The 25,488-nt window shown below is 42.2% G+C and overlaps 1 protein-coding gene across 17 annotated transcripts in view; it reads right to left on the bottom strand.

The window, feature by feature from the left end:
* Nucleotides 1–25,488, bottom strand: part of R3HDM2 (R3H domain containing 2) — a 148,652-nt gene that overhangs the window by 19,129 nt on the left and 104,035 nt on the right. For 7 of the 17 annotated variants that reach the window (XM_079936719.1, XM_079936718.1, XM_079936709.1 and 4 more), the window contains 12 exons: nucleotides 23,172–23,195; nucleotides 21,320–21,361; nucleotides 19,171–19,257; nucleotides 18,563–18,689; nucleotides 17,218–17,296; nucleotides 16,504–16,563; nucleotides 15,797–15,937; nucleotides 15,257–15,365; nucleotides 12,396–12,491; nucleotides 9,472–9,503; nucleotides 4,987–5,219; nucleotides 2,514–2,680 (listed from right to left, as the gene is read on the bottom strand). In XM_079936719.1, coding sequence (XP_079792845.1) covers nucleotides 2,514–2,680; nucleotides 4,987–5,219; nucleotides 9,472–9,503; nucleotides 12,396–12,491; nucleotides 15,257–15,365; nucleotides 15,797–15,937; nucleotides 16,504–16,563; nucleotides 17,218–17,296; nucleotides 18,563–18,689; nucleotides 19,171–19,257; nucleotides 21,320–21,361; nucleotides 23,172–23,195 — 1,197 coding nt within the window. The remainder of the gene's footprint in view (nucleotides 1–2,513; nucleotides 2,681–4,986; nucleotides 5,220–9,471; nucleotides 9,504–12,395; nucleotides 12,492–15,256; nucleotides 15,366–15,796; nucleotides 15,938–16,503; nucleotides 16,564–17,217; nucleotides 17,297–18,562; nucleotides 18,690–19,170; nucleotides 19,258–21,319; nucleotides 21,362–23,171; nucleotides 23,196–25,488) is intronic. The other 10 variants (XM_079936721.1, XM_079936711.1, XM_079936716.1 and 7 more) reach the window with 5 other exon arrangements.

Raw genomic sequence — 25,488 nt, 5'->3', positions numbered from 1 at the left:
AGTGGTAAAGGCAGGCGTCTCAGTGCTATTTTTAAGTTATTCTACCACTACTCTCAGCTACAGTTCTCTTCTTAGAGAGTCTCAAACACCAGTTAGGGAACTTCAAAAAACCACAGGGAAGCCAGACTGGCCCTGAGGGATGTGACTGCCACCTACTGGTGACTTCTGGGCTAGATCACTGGCTCTTTGATCCTGACTGGACTCCATGGAGAGGCTCAGCGGACTCCTTCTCAAGAGGTCTACTCTAAGTTAATTGTGCAAAAGGTAGCCACTGGTCCTTTAATCCTCAGTCTCACCCCTTGGCTTCAAATGTTCTACTGATATGTGATATGGAGGCCTACTCTGACGGCAGAGGCCTTCCAAGAAGAGAAAGAGCATAGTTTAGCCAGCACTGTCCCCAGGCCTGGAGCAAATGCTTTTTGCTACAGAGCTAAAGGTTTTTCTTCAAAAGGAAAACCTTTAGAGTAAGCACAGTAGTATATGTGTGTGTGTGGTCACTTCCTCCATCTCTTCACTGTTACGTACCATTTGAGAAACTAAACAGTAAGTATTCTGGGGCTCAGCAACTTGAGTTTGGAGAGCTACCAGTGCTGAGAGACAGGGAAAAAGAGAAAGGAAGGAAGAAAGAAAAAGGCAGTAGGAAGAGGAAGAAAGGGATAAAGAGAATATAAAGGGATAAAGAGAATACCATTATATAATAATATAATGGTATTATATTAGCAGCTACCATAAGTGCTTCAAAGACACCAAAACTTAACCAAGCATAAGATTTTTTAGTTTGGCATTTGTGATCACAATTAATTGCAAGAATAAATTTCTGAGATCTCTGTACCAAATAATTTTCCCCTGTCCCCAGTCTATAGGACCTAACCTAGCACTGTACTGCCTGTGGATGATCAATCAACACCAAGAACTGACCCACTGACCCTCATGATTCAGAAGCAGGGACAGAATCTGAGTAAAAGTTTGGGATTTAGGGCCGGTTACCGGAACATTCTATCTAAAAGCTTTTCAGTCCCCACTGGTTAGTCTCTTTACTTATCTCTTTATCCCCCTCCCACTCTTGCTGTCTGTTTCTAGATATGGATGGAAGGAGGAGACAGATGGAAGACTAAGAGGGAGAAAAGGGAACAGAACTGTATTAAAATACACACATTTCAGAAAACTCAAAAAAACACTGGGACCTTAAAAAAGTGAGACACTCACACAGAAACAGTAGGGGATGACTGGAGGGAGAAGTTCAGAGTTTACTCACAGGTCTGAATTAAGACACAGACAGGGAAAAAAGCACACACACATGCTATGCTTCAGTATGGAGCGAGGTAAGCTAATGTGAATGAGACTTAATGAGATGGTAGACAGATGGTTGTAGAATAAGAAAGTAAGTCAGGACTACAGAGAAACTGATTTAGGGACTGAGATGAAGGACTTGGAATGATCGACATGTGTGTTACGTTAAGCCACAAAGCAGAGTTTCCTACATCTTCACTGTTCTTTACTTTAGCTTCATTTCCCAATGTATGAATGGGGTCATAATGGGCCATTCTGGGGTGTTTCCACTCCCTGGGGTATCAGGGCTTAGGACTTGCTTCTTGTACCTATGGAAGAGATATATCTGAGGCCAAGCTGGACTAACTGAGCAGGGAGATGAGGGAGCCTGGGAGGTGAAATGAGAACTTAAACTGCAGCAGAAAAGAATATGGACACATTGGCTTTCTGACTACCAGAGAATAAATACTTCAGGATAAAGTACAGGCTCTATTCATGAAGCGCTCTATTCATGGAAGAAAAGAGTAAGTGAAGATCTCAGCATCTCTCCTCAGAGTATTAAGGAGACTTTAAACCTAAAACGCCGAGGAGGTTCCAGCTTAGAATAGGATCTGATTCTTACGCTGATGACTTGCATGGTCTCCACAGAAGCAAAACTTAAACCCTAGTTGGTACCAACATCTAACAGGCCAGCAACAGAAGGAGAAAGAGAGAGCTCTTTCTCTCTCAGGAAACAAAGACAACATTGGGGGGTTTTGTGCTTTATGGCAGGGGTTTTAATGAGTGCTATTTCCTTTCCCCCAAACCCCAACATATAAATATTTGTTTATGGGCCAACAGCCATATGAATACACTCAGCTAGACTATGGTAGGAGCTGTGATGTTTTCAAGCTCCATGTATGGATATAGGGAGCAAAATCGCTTTGCTAATTACACAGGATAGAGGGAGACGGAGTACAGTAGAAATGTGGAATAGGGTAGAAGGTCCCACTGACAGTCTCAGGAGGAAGAGAAGGAAATATAAAGCAAAACAACTCTCAGGGTGACGCTACTAAGAACACTTTGGCCAAACCTCTGCCCTTCCTCTTCTCTCCCCACAACTCACATACAAGAGGTGGGGGAGGGAGTGGCATATCTCCAAAAACAGATCTTTCCTGCCACCCACAGCACAAGAGACATGACTGTACCTCCAGAGCTTGCTTGAATCAGAGCGGAGGGGGCTCTGGCACCGAGTGGTGACTCACCTGTGAGATCATGTGATTATTCAAGGGTGGCTGCTGCTGAGGCGTGGGTGGGAGAGCAGGAAGTTGCTGTTGCGGCTGCTGCTGCTGGGCAGTACAAGGGAGAAGGCCCCGGACAGACTGGGATGAGGTGACCTGGCTGCACACTTCTGGGGCACCTAGCGCCATACCTAAGGCAAAGAGGAGACCCAGCAAGAGTTGTAAGCACAAGCCATGAACATACCCTCCCCTGGGGGAGGGGAGAGGGCTTTCCTCTTTCCTTGCTGTTTTCCTTGTCATCCCTCTTCTGTCCACTCCCCCACTGTCTTGGGCAGATCCATGCATGAGCACAGATGCATTTCAACAGTCCTGCTGACGGGAGTCGTCATCTTAGCAGGTTTCTACTCCCCGGGGACAGTAACCACCTTGACTGTTAATGTTTGGTTCTGGAAATAAACAAAATGTGAAGCTGCTGAGGTACCTTCCCTGGAGTGCCTAGAATCTATCCATCATGATTAGACAGCTGAAAACATGAATGTTTGCTTCCTGGGAAAATATAGATTCCTAGTCCCTTAAGAAACTTGTCTTCTCTTTGATTTCTTCTCAACTTGCAGCATCTCATAAAAGTTGCTGAAGGCAACCTTCAAGCACATGCCTGTGCACACAGCCCCACACACGTTCATCCAACTATTTTCCTCATTTCCAGGCTCTCCAAGTCATGTATGCATTTACACAAAATACTTTTACTGAATATCTACTATGTGCAGGCATTGTATGATGAACTGAGGACACAAAGGTAAAGGGAACGCAGTCCTTGCCCTTGAGCAGCACAGGATCTTCCGACAGGAGATGGACATCCACACAACGATTAAATTTGGTAAGGGATGCATCAGTGATATGAATAAAGTTGTATGAAAGCAAAGATGAGGAAGCATAACTCTTGGGAGGATTAGAGGGAAGAATTTAAAGAGGACGTGGCAGGAGTGATGGGTTTGAAGGATGAATAGAAGGCCTGTCAGACCAAGAGGAGACAAAGCTAATGCCATATTCAAAAAATGGTTGGGAACTCCCCTGGTGGTCCAGTGGTTAAGAATCCACCTTCCAATGCAGGGGACGCGGGTTCAATCCCTGGTTGGGGAACTAAGATCCCACATGCCGCGGGGCAACTAAACCCATGTGCCGCAACTACTGAGCCGGTGTACCACAACTAGAGAGGCCGTGTGCCACAACTACAGAGCCCATGTGCTCTGGGGCCCGTGCACCAGAACTAGAGAGAAGCCCGCACACCAGAACTAGAGAGAAGCCCGCGTGCCACAACGAAAGATCCTGTATGCCGCAGCTAAGACCTGACATGCAGCCAAAAATAATAAATAAATAAATATATAAATAAATAAAAAGAAATGGTTGGAGGGTCAGAGGAGGATGGACGTCTGGAAATGAGACTGAGATGGCAAACTGGAGTCAGGAAGTTATGCTACACTAAGTAATTTGGATTTTATTATGCAGGGAATGCAGAAACATGAATATTTTTAAGAGAGGACTGACATGGTTAGATCTATGTTTTAGATTGGTAAACTGGCTCTAAAAAGGGCTGAGGATAGGGAATTCCCTGGTGGTCCAGTGGTTAGGACTCCACGCTTTCACTGCTAAGGGCCCAGGTTCAATCCCTGGTCAGGGAACTAAGATCCCTGCAAGCCGCACAGTGTGCCCTGCCCCCCACCCCGAAAGAAAAAAAGGGCTGAGGATAAAGCAGGGAAACCGGCATGGATAAAGGCAGAGGCAGTGGGGTTAGAAAGGAGGTAACAGAGAAGGGCAACAGAAACCTAACAGAGGCAAAATCTTTACCACTACTGATGTCTTTTGAGGACAAGACCTACAGAACTTCTAGGACGAAAGTCAAGCAATTCTTCAGAGGCAGAAGGATGGTGAAATAGAGGCTCGCTGGGTAAAAAGAACTAAATACTCCTCTGCTAAGAGCACAGCAGAAATATATGGAGAAGGTTACACAGTAGCTCAGGAGAGCTGAAGGGTGGTTACCAGGCTGGCATGTGGAACATATGTTCCTTCTCAGTGACTGGGCTCCAGAGAAGCAACTGCAGCAGTGTCTCTTAAAGTTCTAGCCTATTGGCTGCTACCAGTTAATTACAGTATTACAAACTCTAAGGTTCCCTCTGCTCTACAAACCCTCTTTATAATCTCAGGGGCCACAGAATGAAAGCAGCCATCATCCTTATTTTAGTATATAACCTGAACCTGGGTTGATAGGGATGTCCCACCTCGGTCAGAAATCAGATAAAATAACCTAATCCCAATCTGTTTTTTTTCTATTAGGAAAGAAGGTTTGAAAGAAAATCAGAGAAGGGACTCAAAAGGACAATGGATCCAAGAAATCAAATTTCCCGTCATCTGGCTGTGTTAGTGTTTTGTTAAAAGGAAATATCAGTGATGTTTTGCAGAAGATAAGCAAGAAATGATGGAAGGAGAGAAGCTGTGTTACCTGGCCTGGAGATCCTTCCTGCACTGCCACCTTTACTGCTCCCGATGCTGTCACCCCGGGTGAGGATAGAGATTCCACTGAAGCTGCTGGCTTTGGTGACAGGGGGCCGCATGCTCCGGACAGAGCCATCAGAGTCCGTGCTGCTCCAAGGCCGTGGCTCCAGGGATTTGAGTTCGCTGTCTGTGCTGCTCTGGCGGCTGCTTGAGGTGCGGCTCAGCCCCTCACGGTTCCCCCTGCATGCAGAGATCGCAGTTGTCAGAGCACCCCTCACCTACCACTTCAGCAGAAGGGCTATGAGAGAGTTCATTTCTATTCTCTCAGTGACAAAGGAGGGGTGAGGGTTGGGGGAGGATGGACACTAACTTCTTGTTAGTTGGCTGGCCAACCAAGACTTGATGGGAGCAGACACAACAAGATCCAGTACAGTAACAAAGAGCACAGAGGCAAATCTGGAAGACAGTGAACTGGCAACTAATTCAATACATCAGACCAGAGGTGGACGGGAAACCACGTACATGATGCTGAGATTGGCTGTGGTCTCTTCCCCTGGCCCTTCAGGGATCCCACACATGCAGTAAATAGTGGGGAGCAGAGGGGTACCAGTTCCTTCTGAGAGTTCTTAAAACAAAAGGACTCCTAGAAGTTACTATCGCTGGAAGGCAGGAGTAGCCAATGACATGGATAAATCCTACAATAGGTCTTCCATATAACACATATCTGAGCCAGCAGAGGTGCTGCTTACGGTCACTTTTTCAGGATTGGGAAGAAGAGTATAGTGGACTAAAGGGGCACTCAGTCTGATAAAGAGAACTCGGTTTAAGAGTCTGGAATCAACCCAACCTGTTTAGTGGAAGTTTTGTGTTAGTATCTGAGAACAATTGGTTCCAGGGTCTCTAAAGGCTGACATCCTCAGCAAGATCAAGCAAACATGCCCTTAGGAGTCAGGATGGCAAAGAGCAGGGGGCTGACTGCGCCTAGATGCTTCCATATTAATAACCCTATTGCCCTAGGCAAGGCACAAGGCTATTGAGAAAAGTGATTCATCCTCTCTTACTTTACTCTGGAAACATCAGGGTTATCCTGATGCTAAAATCACTGTTTGTGATTCTAAACAGCTGTACTCCTCAAGATATATGAGGCTAGCCTGAAAACCCTAAGTCTTGTTGAACTCTTACTGCTTCTTAATCAATAAGCACCCAAGAACCAGGAATTCTCCTTTCAGATCCCCCACCCTCCAACAACTAATGACCTAAGAAAACCAAATGACAATTATAAAGATTTTGGTATGTATACTGGGGGGCAACTGAGCAACAATCATAGTAGCTTGGGTTCCCTCCTTTCCACCACCATCCCACCCAAAGCAAATAGAAAACCCTATCCCAACCCTGGTAGCTTCCAAGACATTAGGCTCAGAGTTATTCTACTAAAGAAAGGTATTTTTCTTAAGGGACTAATGTTAAAGAAAATACCTTTCTTTATTAGAATATCTATTCCAAAGGTACTGTAGGGAAAATGGGCAAAATATATGCTAGGATCACTATTTTAGTTTTTAGCCAATCACGGTGGGCTAAGAACACACTGTCATAGCTGGTTAGGGACATGCTAATTCTCTGAATTCCAAGTAGATGTATATATAATCTCATTGCTTCTCTATGTATAGTTAGAATAGAGAACTGGACAATACTTTACCCCTTTCTCTTGGGGATGTGAAAAGTAGAATGGGAAACAAGAAATAAGTATAAATCAGGGACTCTCCAGTTGTAGAACCAACCTGAAGGGAGAGCCAATGGCTCAAGTTTACTGAGCGGACTCAATAAAGATGTGTGGGTTTGTGTGATATGGGGATACAGCAGTAGCAATGAATGAGGCTGCTCATTAGACATTAGAACTTGAATTTTGCAAGACAAGCCCTAATGGCCTTTTATACCTAAATCAAACATTTGGACAATTCTGCCATTTACTTTCTTCTTCTACCAGGGATAGACAGGGAATGAGTCAACTTTAAACCACTCTGGGAAACGTGAGCCAAAGTACTGATCCAATTCCCCAAAGACAGTAATGGCCAAGTGCTCAAATGTGGATTGCCTGATGATCCTGTGACTTACCTGGGTTAGTACACTACACCCCTGAGAATTAGAGAATCTGAGTCTGGGCTAGGAAGAGAGATCAGTTCTCTTTCTCTTGCTCTACAACTAAACCTAATCTCTAGTCATGGTTTTGTACTTCACTAAAAATAAGGCAATTAGGGAAAGTTTACCAGATTTAATTCTGAGCAGTGGATTGGGTTGTGTTATGGAGGTGAAGGACAGAGGACATTCACACTTCACAGTCCTATGAAATCAGGAGCTGACTTTGTTTCTACAAGTGAATTTAGTGCTGGTGAAAAGTCCCATTTATTGGGTCTGGGGTAGACAGGCCTGTGGAAGAGGTGACAATAAATATCAGTAAGCCTCGGTGTGGCTTATTTATCAGTGGAGTAGAATCTTCCAAAGTATTCTTAATAGGGAAGTTGCCATAGTTACTGCCAATGTGGATGATGGAATCTGGTGTTATGAGCGTTTGTTTCACACACCTGGGAAGAAAGGTTTAAAGCAGTTAGAGAAGATCTGCTTCTAATCATTTGAATTCTGGACTAGTACCCAAATAGAGGAAGAAGTTACCCCCTTAAGAGTCAATGGAGCTACAGTTTAGATGACCTAGATCTTTAATCAAAACTCAGTATGGAAAGCAGCCACTTAAAAGGAGGTCTGCATAGGAGAGGACTGCACCTGCTCACTAGATCCTTCAAGCTATTGTCTGCACAGTTTGATGTAGTTTGATGCTCCATGGCACTAATAAGGCCATCATTCTCAGCAGTGAATTAATTAGGGGTGATGTTTGTAGGGAGCTGGTGTAGTGTGGCGAAAAGAACACAGGACAAAGAGTCAGTCTCAGTTTTGCCATTAATAGCCACGTAAACTTGGGTTAGCTACTTAATCTCTCTGCTTTTGTTTTCTTACATGTAAACCAGCTTACCAAATCAGGATACTGAGAGAATTCAATCAGATACAGTATACTTTGGCAACCATAAAGCACTGTGCATTGTCACACGCAGGAGTTAATTTAAAGCTTCTGTTTACTATAGGTATTCTGGGATGTTTATGGAATATGATTGTTTTTTTTTAAGGGGGACTCCACTATCTATCTTGACCACCACCAACAATGCAGAGCCCTTCTGCCTGGGCTTTCAGATGGACCTCAGGGCAGCCTGCTCCAGGAAAAAGAGTTCAGAGATGTGGAAAGGGAGATAAATCCTCCATCCCAAGAAGGGGAAATCTTGCTATCCCAATTTCCACATGATTTAACTAGCTTTAGAAAGGACAACAGGGAAAGGACTACTAAAGTACTGGGAATGAGAGCTCTAATATGTGTTAGTCAGCTCCTACCAAGCTTAGGATTGAAAAAGAGATAAACTCTTTGAAAAGGGTGAGACCTGAATCCTAGTATTAAATACTCAGGTTTTCTGTACTCTATAGTTTTTCTATTGGTAACATGGAAAGAATATACTTAAAATGAGTTAGTGCCAGGATGCGGTCCTAAAATGCTTCTCTCACCACTGCCTTGTGTAATTGTCTGGGGTGGGACTGAGAGACTGAGAGGAAAGGGTGATTCTCATGACTGCTTTGTGGAAAATGGAGAATATGAGGCACTGGAGAGGTTAGTACAGCAGTCTTCACCAACATTAAGGATAAACCATGGACAATCATATAAAAGACATGCTCTAAGTCCATTCTAAGGCAGACAAGTTCTTTCTGAGATCATCTTACGCATTACATTGTCCCAAAGAGAAAACTACATAGACAGAGGTGTTTGTATGTTTTTTTATATGGATGTGTGTATTATTCTTTCTTAAGGATACAAAACATTCCCTATGCCGGGTCAGGGATAAACTCTTCACATCTTTCCATAGATTCGGAAAAGGTAGCCAGAAGACACCCGTTCTTTTACCTCAATATATATATATGTTGAAATCCTCCAGAAATGCCCAATTCCAGCAAACTTCTGGGATAGAGCAGTACCTATCCTAGACATACTTATTTGGTCCCCTTCACCACCTATCCAGGACTTACAATGAAATCAGCAACAATAAAAATAAAGTCATTGAGCAATAGCCATTTTTTTTCTAATGGGGAAAAATATCCAATGTTGCAAATACCACAAATTGACTTATTCCACAAGCAGCCATGCATGGAGCAAACTCACTCCGCTGAAAAGATTAGAGCAAAACAAAATAAAATTAAAAAAACAAAACAAAACAAAAAAACAAGGAGAGATATAGACCAAACAGAGGTACCTAAAAATTTGCCTTCTCTTGTGAGAGCTAGAAGAAAAGGCTTCTTTGGAGAGTCTGTTGGTTAACATCAAAGAAAAGCATCATTACAGGATTATATTAACCTCACTGACAAAGCTCAATGAGAAGCAGGGAACATGCTAAGTGGTACTAACCTGATGTCATTTAGATATCCGTTCTGGCCAGTCTAGGTGAAGGGGAGAAAACGGAAAATAACTTATAAGAAAACAGCATGGCATAACCAAAAAGTGTGTCCATGATGCTATGAATACCCAAGGTCCTCAAACCAAGCTCAACCCCAACAGGGAGAGAGGGAACAGCGACAGGATGACCCACACCCACACACCCAGTCTGACTTCTCACCTTTAATGGAAAAGAGCATTCGGCATTTTTAGCCTTCCCACAGAGTGTTTAAAAAGAGAGGTCAATAAAGGTAGGAGTATGGAAAGGAGAAAGGAAAGTATTAACCTAACTATTATTTCTTTTTTAGCTCTAAATTTACTCTCTCTAGAGGTAAGCTGAGCATAATAATTGGTGTGCTTGGTCCTAAAGAGTGTATTCAAAGGAAGGGAAACGGGACACAAGAGAAAGAAATTTAGTTTTTTTGGAAACCATCCTCAATGACTATCCCACTTCTGTCCTCTACACTGGCCAAAATGAAAGACATTCTGACCTGAGACCCAAGGGGAGTAAGAAATTGGGGAAGCAGGTACTTTTCAGAGCCTAGAAAAAATGAGAAAATTAAAAGCCTGAAACATTCCTTTTGGGGATCATTTCCTGACAAGGCCATTGAGCTGCTGAGTGAAGTGAGCATTATGGTGGACTCCTGAGCCTTAGAAAAAGGTAACAAGAGTATTTAGCTGCTGAGCACAGGAGGCTCCATGCAGAGCAGAGCCTATGTGGGGCAGCTTTCCCAATATACAGCTCAGGCTCCAGAGGAGGCTGCAGCAGCAGCATTTCCATCCAAACACCCTTCTTGCCACTCCCCTTTTATTTGGACCGCCTCTTCCTCCCCTCTGCTGCAACCTACAACTCCACCCTTAAGCAGTTCCCTTTGACTGGCCAGGTTCTTTCCTCTCCACATGAGAATCTTTGGCATATAGTGGGCTTTGGCCATTTTTCCTTGCCTAGACCTTTTGAGATTCCTGATACCTCTACCACAGCAAGGGTTAGGAAGTGCTGAAATGAAAGTGATAAATCCATAAGGACTTAACAAAGAATACATATATTAGTAGAGGCTTGAGAGACTAGATATCAGAGAAAAAAGGAGAGAAGAGCTAACTTTGACTTTGTTATGGTTGTAGATAGATATATTCCAGTGTTGTTCATAACAAGCACTAATATCCTATTAAAAGTTGCTTGTGCTTTCAGAATGGCTTTGCTAATGGCTGGCATGGTGGGAAAGTCATTTTCCATGTGTCAGTGAAGCAGAGGAGCATATCACAGATAGCTATGCTATGATGTCACTGGAACTTCTTAATCTAAAGAGCCCAGAGCAGAGCAAGCTATTAAGAGGTGGTTTACTTTAGGGGTTAAGAGCGTGGACTCTGGAGCCAGACTGCCTGAATTCAAATACCAGCTCTTTCACTAACTAGTGGTGTGATCTTAGGTTACTTAACCTCTCCATGCCTCAGTCCCTCATTTATAAAATGAGGAAAATAATGTAACCTATCTCACAGGCCTAGTGTGAGGATTAAATAAATTAATGTGCACAAAGTGCTAAGAACAGGGTCTGAAAGATAAAAAGCACTATATAAGTGTTTGCTATTAACATCCACCATCCTGCCCTGTCCACAGTTTAGGGTCATCACCAGCCGTAGTCATGTACAAATGACCTCTCTCCTCTCATTCCACTCAACTGATTTGCAGATAAAGTTAGAAAACCGTCTTTGGGCTATAGCTGGATAATTTGGAGGATGGATTTTTCTGACTCAGAATGGAAGACTACAAAACATAAGATAAGAAGATTCCTTCTCCTTGGACTTTGGGCCAGAAGGTTTGTTGTGTATCTGTCCACAGTGAGGCTCCTTGGAACACTTGGGTCTCCTGAGACAATGGAACAAGTTCACAGAGGAGTTCAGTTTTCTAGAAGTTAGAGACAATATTTTTCTGAACTAGGTGATGATGAGAAGATATATATATTTTTGTCTTGATGAGGGAGGGGAGAGTGGGAAAATGGGAGGCGAGTAGTGTCTATCTAAGTATATTGATTAGAACTGGCCATCTTTTGATGACAAAGGGAGGCTGGCTCTTCTTCCTCTGTTTGCTACTTTGACTCTAAGATAGTGCTGCTATCTGGATCATACATTTTCCGGAGATTTGTTTCTCTCTTGACCTTCCTGAGTTTCTCCTATACTTCTGTTCAGTCTGGTAGGCAAAGGCCACCAGATACAGGGGTACCAAGTATATCTGATATGGCCCACAATTCTTAAGAATAAAGTTGCCTATAATAATCCATGTTGCCTTTTGGCCCACGGAGCAGTCCTACTCTAAGAAACAAGGTAAGAAATATAGGAAGGAAGAGACTTCCTATTCAGGTCGAGACTGTAGGGAATAGTGAGTGGTACCCTCTGTGCATGTGGAATGTGGAGCTCAGAGAATGGATGCCACATCTGTGCTCTGATAATCACCAACATAGCCTAAAAATGAGCCTGGCCAAACAAGATGAATGTATAGGCTGTGTGGACACTAAGTCTTCCACTTAGAAGCAAAGATGCCTAAAATGGACAGCGGAAGTGAACGAGGGTAAGCAGGAGGGTTTGACGGGCAAGATTCAGGGCCCTTCCATAAGCCCTGCCAAAACCATTTCTATTGTCAGTCTAATCATATCTACCAAATTCAGCCACTCCATTTGTTCTCTTTATATGCCACATGCATTAAAAATAGTAAGAATGAAAATCTGCAGCTTCCTAATAAGCCACATTTAATTTTAGAGATCAAATACGGGACTGGCTGATGTTGGTTAAAAACAAAAGCAGAAAAAAACAACAAAGCATTTATGGAGGTTTCATTCCATTCACAGTTCCAAAGATTAAGAGCTAAAAGCTAGGGGCTGACAACTCTCAGAAGCTACACTTACCTCTCGGGCAAATATTCTCTCTCGGACCCTTTGATATTCCTCCTCTCTCTCTTCTATTGACTTGCTCCTCCTTCCATCCTGCAATGGAACTCTGATCTAGATCGATGAGCAGAATTAAGCTAGTTAAGTTCTCCTCGTACTGCAAGCTCACTGCACACCAGCAAGGAAGAGAAACCGGGAGAGTTTATAGTTGCCATCAAAAAAATGGAAAAAAAAAAAAAGAAATAAAATTTCCAGTGTTGGACAGGTTTCACTGGGTACATCTGACCATGCAGTTTGGGAGATCAGGTTTTCTGGATGGTTGGGGCCTCTCCATCTCCCCACCCCCCCAACCAACCAGAGTATCAAGAACAATAACTTTTTATAAGGATAGGGTTGCTTCCTTGTGTAATCAGGTACTCTCCAATCAGTAAGGATGAAGAGAATAGCCCAGGGAATAAAACATTGCTTTGGAGGGAAAGCAAGGGATAGGAGGAAGCTAGAGAGGGAGAAGAAACAGGTATTTAGCAGAGCTAAATTTAGAAGAGTTTTTACAGAACTAGCACCTGACATTATCCCTTTTTTAGTCACTAACGCCATGGCCTGTAGAACCAAGTCACACACAGCTCAGCAAAGAGGGCCTTGGAAGTGAAATCCCAAGGGCGAAGCTAAACTCAGAGCTTAAGCATTTTTCCTCATCTTAACTATAGCTACTGGAGGGAGGGAAAGAGAGAGAGTTTACAGAAATAGAGAAGAAAGAGAACAGAGCAACACAAAGAAGAAAAGAGAAAGAAAAGGAGAATAGAACAGAAAGAAGGATGGACAGAGAAAGGACCAGACAAATGAGATACGGTAGAGAAAGGGGAGAGGTAGAACGACAGAAAGGGATAAGAAGTAAATGGAGGACAGAGAACCTTACACTCTCTGAAAAATGCAGTGAGGTGACTAGAGGGGATGGCTGGCCAGACCACCACCTCTGGCTAGCCTACGACCCAACTCTCCACCACTGTCTTTTCCTCTTAGCCTGTGAGTTGTGAGCACTGTCCTGGGTAGGATGTTATAGTGTCCTTTTCCATACTGCTCTTTAAGGCAAGGTGCTCTGAGGGAGATAAGTCATTAAATGCATGTCATCAGGTTATAAAAGATTCTGACCTTCCATCCAGAGGCTTTCAAAGTTTCAGATGAAGCAACCAAGGAGACTGCTCCTCTAGGCTGATCTTCCTGGACTTCACCACTCTCCAGAGGAAAGCATAACTTCAGGAGTATCAACTTTTGACTAGATGTAGTTCTCACTAGCCTAAATAACCTAAATTCTGCTAAACGTCCTTTTACAAATCCCATTCCAAGAAGACATAGGACCTCGAGGTGCTTTACTGTCCTTAGCCCCTAGCACTGGTAAACCAATGGCAGAATAGGAAGAGCGTTGGGCTTTGAGGTCAGGCAGAATCTAAGCTCTGCTACCTCTGAGTAATGTCACTTAAGGCAAGTAACTTAACATCTCCTAGCTCAGTTTTCTTATATTTAAAGTGGGGCTAATAACCCCCATCTGGATTGGGTTGTGTGGAGGATTAAAAGAGATAATGCATATAATGTGTTTAGAACAGAGGCTAGTTCAGGGAAAACACTCAATAAAATAGCAGTTACTGTGTTTATTATTAATATTACCGACAGACAGTGCATAGAGCCTATCCTATTATGGATCAAGCCTGAAGCTGAGAGATGAAAAGTTCACAATAGGGAGAGTTTCCATTCCACCCCAATATGCCTCTAGGCCTGAATAATTCCTGATCCACAGAAAAAGGGTTTTGGGAAAATGGAGAGAAGGGCATCAGGATGGAAAGGCTCTTTCTTGTTTTTTAAATTTCATTTGTCTTTTTGTATGTTTCATTGTTTCCAATCTGACCCAGCATGTTTGTCCACGATAGATAATGGCACTTTTCTCAAAAGGACTCCCTCAAATACTCAAGTAGCAAGCAGGAAAAGTCCTGGTCTCAAGACCATACAATATCCAGAGAAAACTAATTTTGACTCTAGAGGTAAGATATTATTATAGTTATTATTAATTAGCAAGACTAAATATTGGCTTTACCCAACCATATTCTTTAAACTTTAATCCTGGTTCTCTACCTAACCTCCTTTGGAGGCTAAGCAGAAGCAGGCTGGATCTTAACCCCATGAAGCTAGGAAAACTAACCCCCAAACATCACTATCTGAAGGATGGGCTAGAAACCAGGGCAAAAGCCAGGCCCATAAATGAAGGGATGGGGCAGACTTTTCACTTCTTATTCCCACAGGAGTGGATCAAAAACCTGCCTGAGGTTCCCAGCATCAAAAGCCAAATTAACTCACTCACCTTGGTGGAAGAAGTTGGGAAAAGAATAAGGAGTTTGCAGAAAGGGATCAGAAACTCCTTTACAAGTGGGTAAATTAGATAACAATTTTGCAAGTTCAAGGCTAGCCCTGAGATAGGAAGAGTGGAACTGGGATAAAGTAGCTTTGGGTGGTTCCCAAAGAAATCCAGAACTATTAAAGAAAAAAAGAAGGGAGCCATCAGCTGAATCAAGGCTGAAGCAGGGAGGGACCTTGCTTTGTCCCAAAATGAAGTGGAGTTAGAAGTCAGTGGCAGAACCAGGGAGTGCCAGGCCAAATGAGAAAACCCAGCAAACCTCAGCACCATGTCTCTCTGGGGCTAAGAGGGTGGCATTTAGCTCAACAAGTGCAGTTAGTCCTCAACATTAAGCCAAAGCCAACTCAGTATAGCTCAACACTTTTTTCCACATTGAGATATTACGAGTTTTCTCCATCCCACAAAAATTCTTCTCCCCTCCCAGTTTCTCTTACTGCAATCTCTCTGTATAGACCCAACCCTTTCCATTCTTCACCTGGTTATCATCTCGGTCCATACTGGCATCATCTCTCTTGAGAATGAATCTCTGCTGAAATTCTGTATTCTTCTCATCCTTTATATGTTCTGAGAATCTCTGTTCAGGGCTGGGATTGGGAGAGAAATGTGGAAGGAAGGGAAGAAAGACTCTTGTCAGGAAGCAGACCTCCTAGTATAGTTCTCTTAAATTCTACAACCCCCACCCAGGGGATTTCTGAAGTCGGGGATCCAAAAAGTCACATGAAAGTTTTAAAGAAATCCTCTGGGACTGTTCTTTATACATCTATAACTTATCTTCTTCCAAAATTTTACCTGTCCTATCACTAAAGGTGAAGAGAGGCCAGAGCCAGTCTTCACAAAACACTAGTGCCTCTAGCATCTATTTCCAAGGCCTCACAAAGAGTAGAAATTGATAATATAACCCACCCTCCCTCCACTGTCCCCTCTCCAGAAAGAGAAATCTTGATCCTACACCTTCCTCTTCCATCCCAGAGGCTATCCCAGGAAAGTCTTCCCAATCTGTGGTTTCCTCCCTTACATTCTTGTGTTACTGGTTTTGTTGATGATGACAGCTTTTCCAGTTTGGTCAACATTGTGGTCCATCCCAAAATAGGCAGCTACCCGATGTAATAGCATCCGGTGATATGAGGTCATCTGAGGGAACTTCTTGAACTGGTTGCTGCAGGGAAACCCAGGGGGAAAAAGTGAAATAAGGACAAGTAACAGCAATAACAGCCAATTGTAATTTTTCTTACAAGTGTTGAAAGTGGGGAATTTCTTAGGAGAAAGAGACATTATTATAAGGAAGATGATGGTAACCAAAGATGGTAACCAAAAAGGTTCTCTCAACTTTATCTACAGTATTTTGTAGATCCCTCTGACCCACTATCCTCATTAAGACTACTCCTTATGCAATAAGCCCTAGGTCTCACCCACCTAGATGATATTCTACAAAGAAAAAAGGGAAAAACTTAAGAATAGTGAAATATGGGATAAGGGCTAGCTGCTAAATTTTTTTCAACTCAAGTCTAAGCAATAACTTAAAAACTTCATTTAGTTTCCACACATACACTTTTTGATCCATTCTGATTACTTCTCCCCAAATCCTTTTGGTTCCCAGTGAGTTATTACTTCCAAATTCAGACTTTTAAGGGAACGATGAAAGAGGGATATCCTAAAATTTTACCTGAATTTCTTTCCAGTACCCCTCCCACCTCTAATGTGTATTTCATTCAAGTAACTTACTTGTTGTCATTAATAAAGTCCAGAATCTCCTGTTCTAATTTTAGCAGCATCATTCTGTCCCTGTTTAAAAAAGATTAAAACAAAACAAAACAAAAGGCAGCCCTCCCATAGACATTGAAAGCAAGGATTGAAAACACAGCCTGCTCACTATACAAGCTGAAGGGACGGATAGATCCAAACCCCGAGAGTGGATCAAAAATGCAAAGGCTGCTGAGCCTCACTGCCCTGTCTTATGTTACTTTAAAAAAGAAAAACAATCAAGCCTCCTAATAATGTACTTTATTCTCCTTGTCAGAAACCTAATTCTGTTGCCAGTCATATTCCTATAAACACATACTTTATACTTATAAATCTAATCATTGTTCTATACTCCATCTGGTTATTTATAGAATTTTTAAACAAGTATGATTTAGCTTTGGTACAAATCAATTATTTTTTCTTCTGTGCTTTTTAATTGTATTCTCAAGCCTTCATATTTCTTTGTCTGCATTCTTCTTCCAAATAATTTTTCTCAACTCTTCTGGAAGGAGGAACCTCAATATGAGGGTATTCTGAATCTCCAACAGAATATAAAACTACTCTGGAGAGAAATGGTGTGTCAGGGGCTAGGCATCCTGGATTCTAATAATGGAAAAATTCTGAGAAGCTATTTGGCCTCTTGGGTATTCTGCTGGTCCTGGCCCCTTTCCCCCTTCCATCAAATCATGTTATTACCTTGGGTTCTTTTTCAGTGTATTTACAAGAAATTCATGTAGGTCTATTCCAGTGGAGTCCGTATATTCTTGACTGGAGTCTAGAACACCACAGTGAAATAAATTAAAAATAAATGAAACTGTCTTGCATGATCTCTAACCCCAAGCAGAAGCCCACAACCTGATCAGGAGACATGAGAACAGGAAAGGAGAATCAGACTTCAGGATTTTTAGCTTAAAAATCAGAATGACCTTGATTTGCCAGCCCCTCAAAATTCCCCATGACAGTGATATAAGGTGGAATCTGGGTCACAGTGTTACATTCGTATTACATTGAAAAGCCACCTTGCCATCAATAAGTATTTATTGAATGTCCAGACACAAACAAAGGTTTTATTCTAGTTAAGGAAAATAAATTCTAGGTACGGACAAACAGGGCTGAATTTTCCAGAATCTCAGCATCATATAAAGAATCATATAAAGAATCAACAATCAAATGTTGATTATTTATATGATTATTTATATTTATTTATAAAATTTTAATCCTAAGATTGCCTTTTTCCTCTTAATTATCATTAAAATTTTTTAGGGGGGGCTTCCCTGGTGGCGCAGTGGTTGAGAGTCCGCCTGCCGATGCAGGGGACACGGGTTCGTGCCCCGGCCCGGGAAGATCCCACATGCCGCGGAGCGGCCGGGCTCGTGAGCCATGGCCGCTGGGCCTGCACGTCCGGAGCCTGTGCTCCGCAACGGGAGAGGCCACAACACTGAGAGGCCCGTGTACCGCAAAAAAGAAAACAAAAAAAAATTTGAGGGGGGGCCGTACCGCACGGCTTGTGGGATCCTAGTTCCCCGACCAGGGATCAAACCTGGGTCCCCAGAAGTGAAAGCGTTGAGCCCTAACCACTGGATCGCCAGGGAATTCCCTTAATTATCATTTTTATGGACCATGTCTTTTGGCTACCAGCCCAAGAATTTAAATCCAAAGAGGGCTTAATAATTACATGCAAATTTACATTATTAAAAAAAAATCACTCCAAGCATCCCCAAACCAAAATATAAATATTATCTAGAGAATCTGCTACCAGTGATGATCCATCACTATTTATTCCAGAGCAAAAATAAAATCAGAATTGACTACAATGTCCTCCCCTGTGGGTAGCCCAGTGTTAATGGAATAGCTGTCAGCCCTTAAGGCAGGGCTGGATAAAGCAGCAAAGAAAGTAACTTAGTTAGGCACCTCCCCAAACAACGATGAAGTCAGCAGGACACTAGGAACTGTTGGGCCGATAAGGTCAGTGGGAAGATGGAAGGAAAAGGCACTGCAGAGCCAGGCCCCAGGAGAGATGAGAAAGGGGGAAAGTCTTCACCTCTAGACAGCATCTTCCTTGGGACCTTTTCTTTGTTTTTGTCCTTGTCTTCCTTTTCAGAGACATCCTTTGTGGACTTTTCTTCCTCCTTGTCAGAGGGGCAGCTGATGTGCAACTGAATTATATCCTTGGACAAGGGGAAAGAGAAATATAATCAAAGGGGAAAACAACTCTCCTGCAGCCCTTTGAAATCTCAAAGAAGGCAAATCTTAGGGTGGCAGCATTCTCTTACGAAAGAGAATATTTTGTTAATTAAATTGTTTTAGCTTTTGTTCTACCAAAAGGGTAGAGGCTAAGCTTTTTCTGTCAACAATCACAGCCTACTGTATGGAAAGCTCAAGTTATGCTTGCTGTTCCTGCCATAAGAATTGGAATGGAAATGGTTCTAACCACCAGAGGGAAAGGTGTGGGTCTGCATCATCCTGGGTGGTCCAGGTGTGAAGACCTATACTTCATGCTCTCACCCATGCCCTTATTTTACTGCAGCAGCCTGTTTTGAAGCTCCTCTACCCTGATTTCCAAGCCTAATGTTGATGCCGTGGATGCTACACCAGTTTAGCAAACAACTGCCAAACTCAAAGCTACACTTACTCTTATAAAGGACCTACCTGGGTTTCTAGTGGCCCGTCAGCAAACGGGGCAGAAGACTCCTCACACACTGCAAGGCTGCGCACCAACTTCAGCTTGGAATTAGACTGAAAAAAATAAATACACATACATATTCCCTTGGTGGACACTGGGAAAGCTTTTGGCTGAATAAAGGGCATTCTCTTTTGCTCTGTTAGTTGCTTCTTCCATAAATAGGGTTTTTTTTTTTTTTCCCCCTTCAAACAGGTCCTACTCATTCATTCCTGATTCACTTGAAAGATAATTCTCTTGCTCACAACAGTAGATATATAAAAACAAAACAACTACTTTGGACAGATGATAGGAAAACCACTTTGCTTAGCTCTCCTCTCTCTCTAGCTCAGTGCTCCAATATCACACTCAGAAGTTTACTGAGAATACACAGCAGCAGAGCTTAGTAGAAAGACTGGATTTAAGAACCAGAAGTCCTAGCTTCAACTCCTGGTTTGAGGTATGAGATATTGAGCAAATTACTTGACCTCTCTGGGTCTCTTTTTGGTCCTCAATAAAAGCGGGATAAAAATGCTTAAGGGGTTGGTGTGAGAATTAGATTATATAAGGCATGTAAACATATGTATCATAAATAGTGCCTAGTATAAAGTAGACGATAAATGCTAAGTGACTCTAAACCTGAGGTGGCAAGGGTATGGAAAGAAGTGTCTAAGAAAAAAGTAGAAAGAAAGAAAACTTTCTAACATTTGGGATTCAATGTGACAACTAATCCACTTGGTTTACTTATGCTGGCTGGAGAATCCCCAAAAGATCTGAATTCCACTTTATAAGTCACTGCTCTCCTAGGTATCTCCAAAGTCAAAAATTATAGTGACTCATTAGAAATCTACCTATAAACATTTATTGAGAGTTCTTACAATAAAATCAAAGTTTACAGTAAATACAAAAGCACAAAACATGGTATGTGTGGTCCAGGTAGCACAGTATAGTGAAAAGAATTTGCAAGTCTGAAGAACTGACTTCAAGCCTAGTTTTGCCGCTTTCTAATAAATGTCCTCTGTCAAACTCACTCAAACTCTATAAGCTCAAGCTTCCTCCTCTGTAAAATGGAAATAATAACGATAATAACTGTCTTACTTATTTCTAAGGTTTGGGGGGAAGTGAAGTAGCAGAGAACACCCTCTGTTTTTTTTCTTTTTGGCCGTGCCCCGCAGCATGCGGGATCCTAGTTCTCTGACCAGGAATCGAACCTGCACCCCCTGCGTTGAGTGGAGTCTTAACCACTGGACCGTCATGGAAATCCTGAACACCCTCTGTTTTAAACTTTACTGTCAAGCCCATCACTGTGGATTAGGCCATGTAAGGCAAGCCACAGAGCCAATTTATCATACATCATAGTCTTCTTCAAACCCAAGCCACATACTGGCTGGGACACTCCCAAATTCTGCCATTATTTTTCAAGGGGAAAGCGGTGGACACCCTTAATTATTACTTCGATGTACAATTCTTCCCAATGTAAGAAAAGTTTAATATTTTACTGTTCCCTAATTAAAATTAAAAAGCTATCACACACTAACACCTATAGTCCTACCTGATAACACTGCTTAAAATAATCTGTGATGTACTAATTTTATCATACAATGATTAAAAACAAAATCTTCCTCTTTGCCCCAACCTAAAACGTGAATCAAAACAAAACAAAACGAAACAAAACAAAGCCTGTATTTTTAGGATGTCCAAAAATGTTGAATCATTTTACTAATGGTAGAGGATTTATCTTAAAGAAAATTCACATGGCGAAAAACCCCAAAACTGCTGGGAGGCAAAATAAGAGAGCCAGAGATGAGCAGAGAAACTGGCATTACAGCAGAACCAGTACCAGTGTGCTCAGGCTTTGTTTGTGGGAGGCTCTGGCTGGGTATCCTTTCAGGTATCAGAAATAGACTGTGACTGAACTAAAGATAATGGAGAAAAATAAAGCCAGACATTCCAATAGGACATATGTATATGTGCGTGCATGTTTGTGCGTGTGTGTATGCATGTTCACAATCAGGGTACAAGGGACAGGCAAACTTTGCCTATATATAATCCAAATAAACTAGTTATTAGTGATAAGTCCATTTGTGCAATGTTCTACTAATAACACTAGAAAAGAAGCTATAGAGGAAGGGCTCTCACCTTGGCTCTTTTCCTGGCATGACCGTGGTTGGATGTCCGCCTCTGTTAGAAGGGGATTAGAAAATATTAAAGGTGGGGGAAATAAACACTTAAGTTAAAAGCAATACAAGTTTACAGAGAAAAAGCACTAACTTTAAAACCATTATAATAGCCAAACTATGATGAGACCCAGTTGTTGTGGTTGTCCCCTATGCTACAACTCTAGCAGCTGTGACATGGAAGGGACCACAGGCCACCTACAGACAAACCACCACTCACCATGAAGATAAAGAATAGAAAGACATTGACTGGTTGGCCTATTTCACAGATTGATAAAAATTACTTTTGGATAAACCAGGGAATCCTCTCCTGATTAGGATGCTTCTGGAAATGTCACTACCATAGCACAACAGAGTGTTTTTTTCCCAAGCTTGCTAACAGGAGCCTATTTAGCCCATAGTGGGTGTGAAATATGGCTCCTAACCATCACTTAAAATAACACCTTTATAGGACAACACATTGAGAGTTCTAACTTGAGATACTCAAAAGACCTGTCCCTGTGGCTGCAGAAATGGAATGAAGGCTCTTATTGCCAACTGCCTACCTCCCTGAATATGAGAATTCTCCCAGTTCTAAGCTCCTGGTGCAGGCTCTTATAGCCTGTCTGGGTCATGGATATAAGATGGGACAGGATAAAAAGAAGGGAGCATGGAAGATGTGGATAAGACCTCCAGAGCAAAGGGAGGTAAGGAGAGCGAGTAAAGAGCAGGATAGAAGCTGAGGAAGATGAAGAATGAGGGCCTGAGGTGGGATGAGGGAAAGAATGACTAATTAATTGGTAAGGTTTCGAATAGCTGAGAAGTCAAAATGAGGACTTTCGGGAAGAGGCTGGGTGACACTTAGGGCTTCTAAGATGTTTGGAATGGAACTCACTGCCACTGAGGTGTGGAAAAAACTGAGGCTGGTGGGTGGAGGAGGGGAAACAGATGGAGGCAGAGTACCAGCATGGTCCTGGGTAGGTGAGGATTTCTTTCCTTTGTCCTCTTCACTAGTTACCAAACAACACTGCTACAATGCAAAATGGAGAACCGGAAATGTGGATGGAAAAAGTGAGAAATGATGGTGAATCTGGTCAGTGGCAAGATCTGTTATAATAAAGGAAGAATCATAGTCCAGGAATATGAAGCAGTATTTGTCACTATTTTTTTCAAATAAGTTATAACATACATACGACACAAACATTCAAGAGTTATAATGAAGGTATGCAGAATAGTAAGTCTCCTTTCACATCTGTCCCCCAGCTACCTGGATCTCTCCTAAAGGATCAACTAGTACTGAATTTCTTGTAATCTTTTACAAGAGATCTTTTATGCATCTATAAGATTATTGTACATGTGTACACACACTTTTTTTTAAACCAAATAGACGGATATTGTACACACTGCCCTAAACCTTACTTTTAAACTTTTTTCAAGGATACCTCCATAGAAGAGACACTGTTTTTCTTAATGGCTACATGGTATTCCATCGTGTGGCCATACCATAACTTATTTTACCAGTCCCTTAAACTGCACCATTTAGGATGTTTCTGATCTTTGTTAGTATAAATAATGCTTCAATGACCATATCATTGAGTATATCTACAAATATGGTATAGTCCATTTAAAAATTTTATATTTAAAAATTTTATAAAGTATTGCTAAATTGCCCTTCAAAGAAGTTATACAAATTTATAACCCTACAAACAATGTATAAATCTGCTTATTTCTCAGAATGCATAATTTTCATTAAATAGTCAAACACATACTGAAAGCCTAATATGTATCAGGCACCATGCTAACTACTGGAGGATACAGAGATAAAAGACACAAACCTTGTCAAAAAGGAACTCATAATCCTGTTGGAGAAGACAGACAAATAGACAATTACAATACAGGACATTAAGTGCATTACAGAGGTACTCATGGAGTGCTAGAGGAGCACAAGTGTCTAACTCAAACCTAGGAATTCACAAATTCACATGTTCACAAACATTGAGTGCCTGCAAGGAACTGTGTTGGGCCCTGGAGGTACAAATGATGAGCCTAAACTGACCTGGAGGAGGCCAGGGAAAGAATACCATGGAGGGCATTCTAGGCAGAGAAAACATGTGTAAAAGCATGCTTTCTCCAAATTTTTCAGGGGCCAGCGAATCAGTTAATGCTGGAGCATAGGATTCCAGAGGTGGATGGATGGCAGGCAAGGGCTAGGTCACAATATGCCATGCTGACAAATCTGGGACTTAGCCTAGGGCAAGGAGACACACAGAAACTCTGGAGAGAATTAACACAATCAGATCTTTATTTCACAGCCATCTTTCTAAAGCAGTATGGTAGCTGAATCAGAGGGGATTACAAGTATAAAGGCAGAAAGCCCGGCTAGGTTATTTAAAGGACCCACCTAAGTTCAGTATGTGTTAAGTCAGGACTTGCCCATTCTAAACTGAATCTCAGAACCTGCCCTTTATAGCACTGTTTCCATGCCAAAGATGTTCTGAGTTCCAATTGCTGATTCCAAGAATATGTCTCACACAGTACGAGTAATGAAAGTCCCCTTTCCTCAAACTTTCCAGCTCCAATTCGTAAAAGGCACTCTCTTGACAGAGTCAGTAAGATTCTTGTGGAGACTTACCAGGCGTGAGCTGGGGGGAAGGTAAGAGAAAGAGCAGAATTTTTAGTGCTGTTGAAGGGGAACACTAGTAGAGGGGAGAGGGCTTCTGTAGGGTGGCCAAGACTTTGTAAAAGGAGCAGGAGTTCCAGTAGATGGCAGCAGCAACTCCACCTGCTCCAGCAGCAACAAAAGGAGTCTGAGGGGAGGCAGGTTCCCCACCCAGCCTCCCACACAATCTATCTGTATATCCAGGTGAAGACATTCTTAAACCAAGTGAGTATCCATAAGGCATATAAAACCTATAGTCACCCTTTCTTTTCTACCTATCTTCAAGAAGAACACACAACAGGAGTTCAGAACACCACTTAAAATTGTCTCCTGAGAATAGAGTAACTTGGACCAAAAAGTTCATTTAATTATTATCTTCCATGTAACATGACAGCACATAATTAACATTCAACACTTATTTGTCCTGAGGATTTAAAATTCATTATTGGGATCAGTGGAAGCTAGAAGTATAGCTGGAACAGTGGCAGACTGTCTCCATAAACTCTGGAAGGATGGGCTGGGAATGACAATTCACATGCAAAAGATAATGGAAAGAAAAGCAGCCATGACAGAGATCTGGCAAATTGTAAGTGGAAATATAGTAGAAAAGCAGGCAGCTAGAGAACAAAATACTTCAGAGAGTTATCTGATTTTAATTCATCCCTTTATGTTGTTGCTGTCTTAATCTTTACGTAAGACAAGGCCTAGGTGAATTGGGTTGTCAAGAGAAATCCTGCTTCAAGTTTCTAGACCCTCCAAAATGTCATTGCTACTGCTCTTTAAACTAACTTACTACAATTAACAGTCTATCTCCTAAGCATATAATAAAGACCAGTCTCACCCCTGGGCAAGAAGGAAAGAATTTATATAATTTGGGCTTGGGTAACAGAGGAAACTAGTAGTGACCACAGGGAAGAGAACTGGAACAGGTAAGCTAGAGGAGGCCCAGAGTCTGGCTGGGTACCAAAGAGGAGCCCTGGAAAAAGCTCGGCTGGCCATCTACTGCCATCATATCTGCACTGTAGTATGAATTCGGATGGAAAACAATAGGCAACCAAAGAATAAAATTCCTCTCACTCACATTTACCAAGTGGCAAGTTCAGAGACTATTTCTGCCCAGAAAATGCTGACTGCTTTAACACAACCAGGATATGAATTTAAAACTGTGTGTAAAGCCAGGCAGCTCAGTTTTAAGAGTTTATTGTAGGGACTTCCCAGGTGGCGCAACGGTTAAGAATCTGCCTGCCAATGCAGCGAACAAGGGTTCGAGCCCTGGTCCAGGAAGATCCCACAGGCCGTGGGAGCAACTAAGCCCATGTGCCACCACTACTGAAGCCTGCGCGCCTAGAGCCCATGCTCCGCAAGAGAAGCCACCGCAATGAGAAGTCCGCACACCGCAACGAAGAGTAGCCTCTGCTCTCTGCAACTAGAGGATGCCCATGCGCAGCAATGAAGACCCAACGCAGCCAAAAATAAAAAAAAAATTTTTAATT

Source organism: Stenella coeruleoalba (assembly GCF_951394435.1).
Source record: "Stenella coeruleoalba genome assembly, chromosome: 11".
Lineage (NCBI taxonomy): Eukaryota > Metazoa > Chordata > Mammalia > Artiodactyla > Delphinidae > Stenella > Stenella coeruleoalba.
Note: the sequence above shows the minus strand (reverse complement) of the source record. Positions and strands in the feature narration are given on the sequence as shown.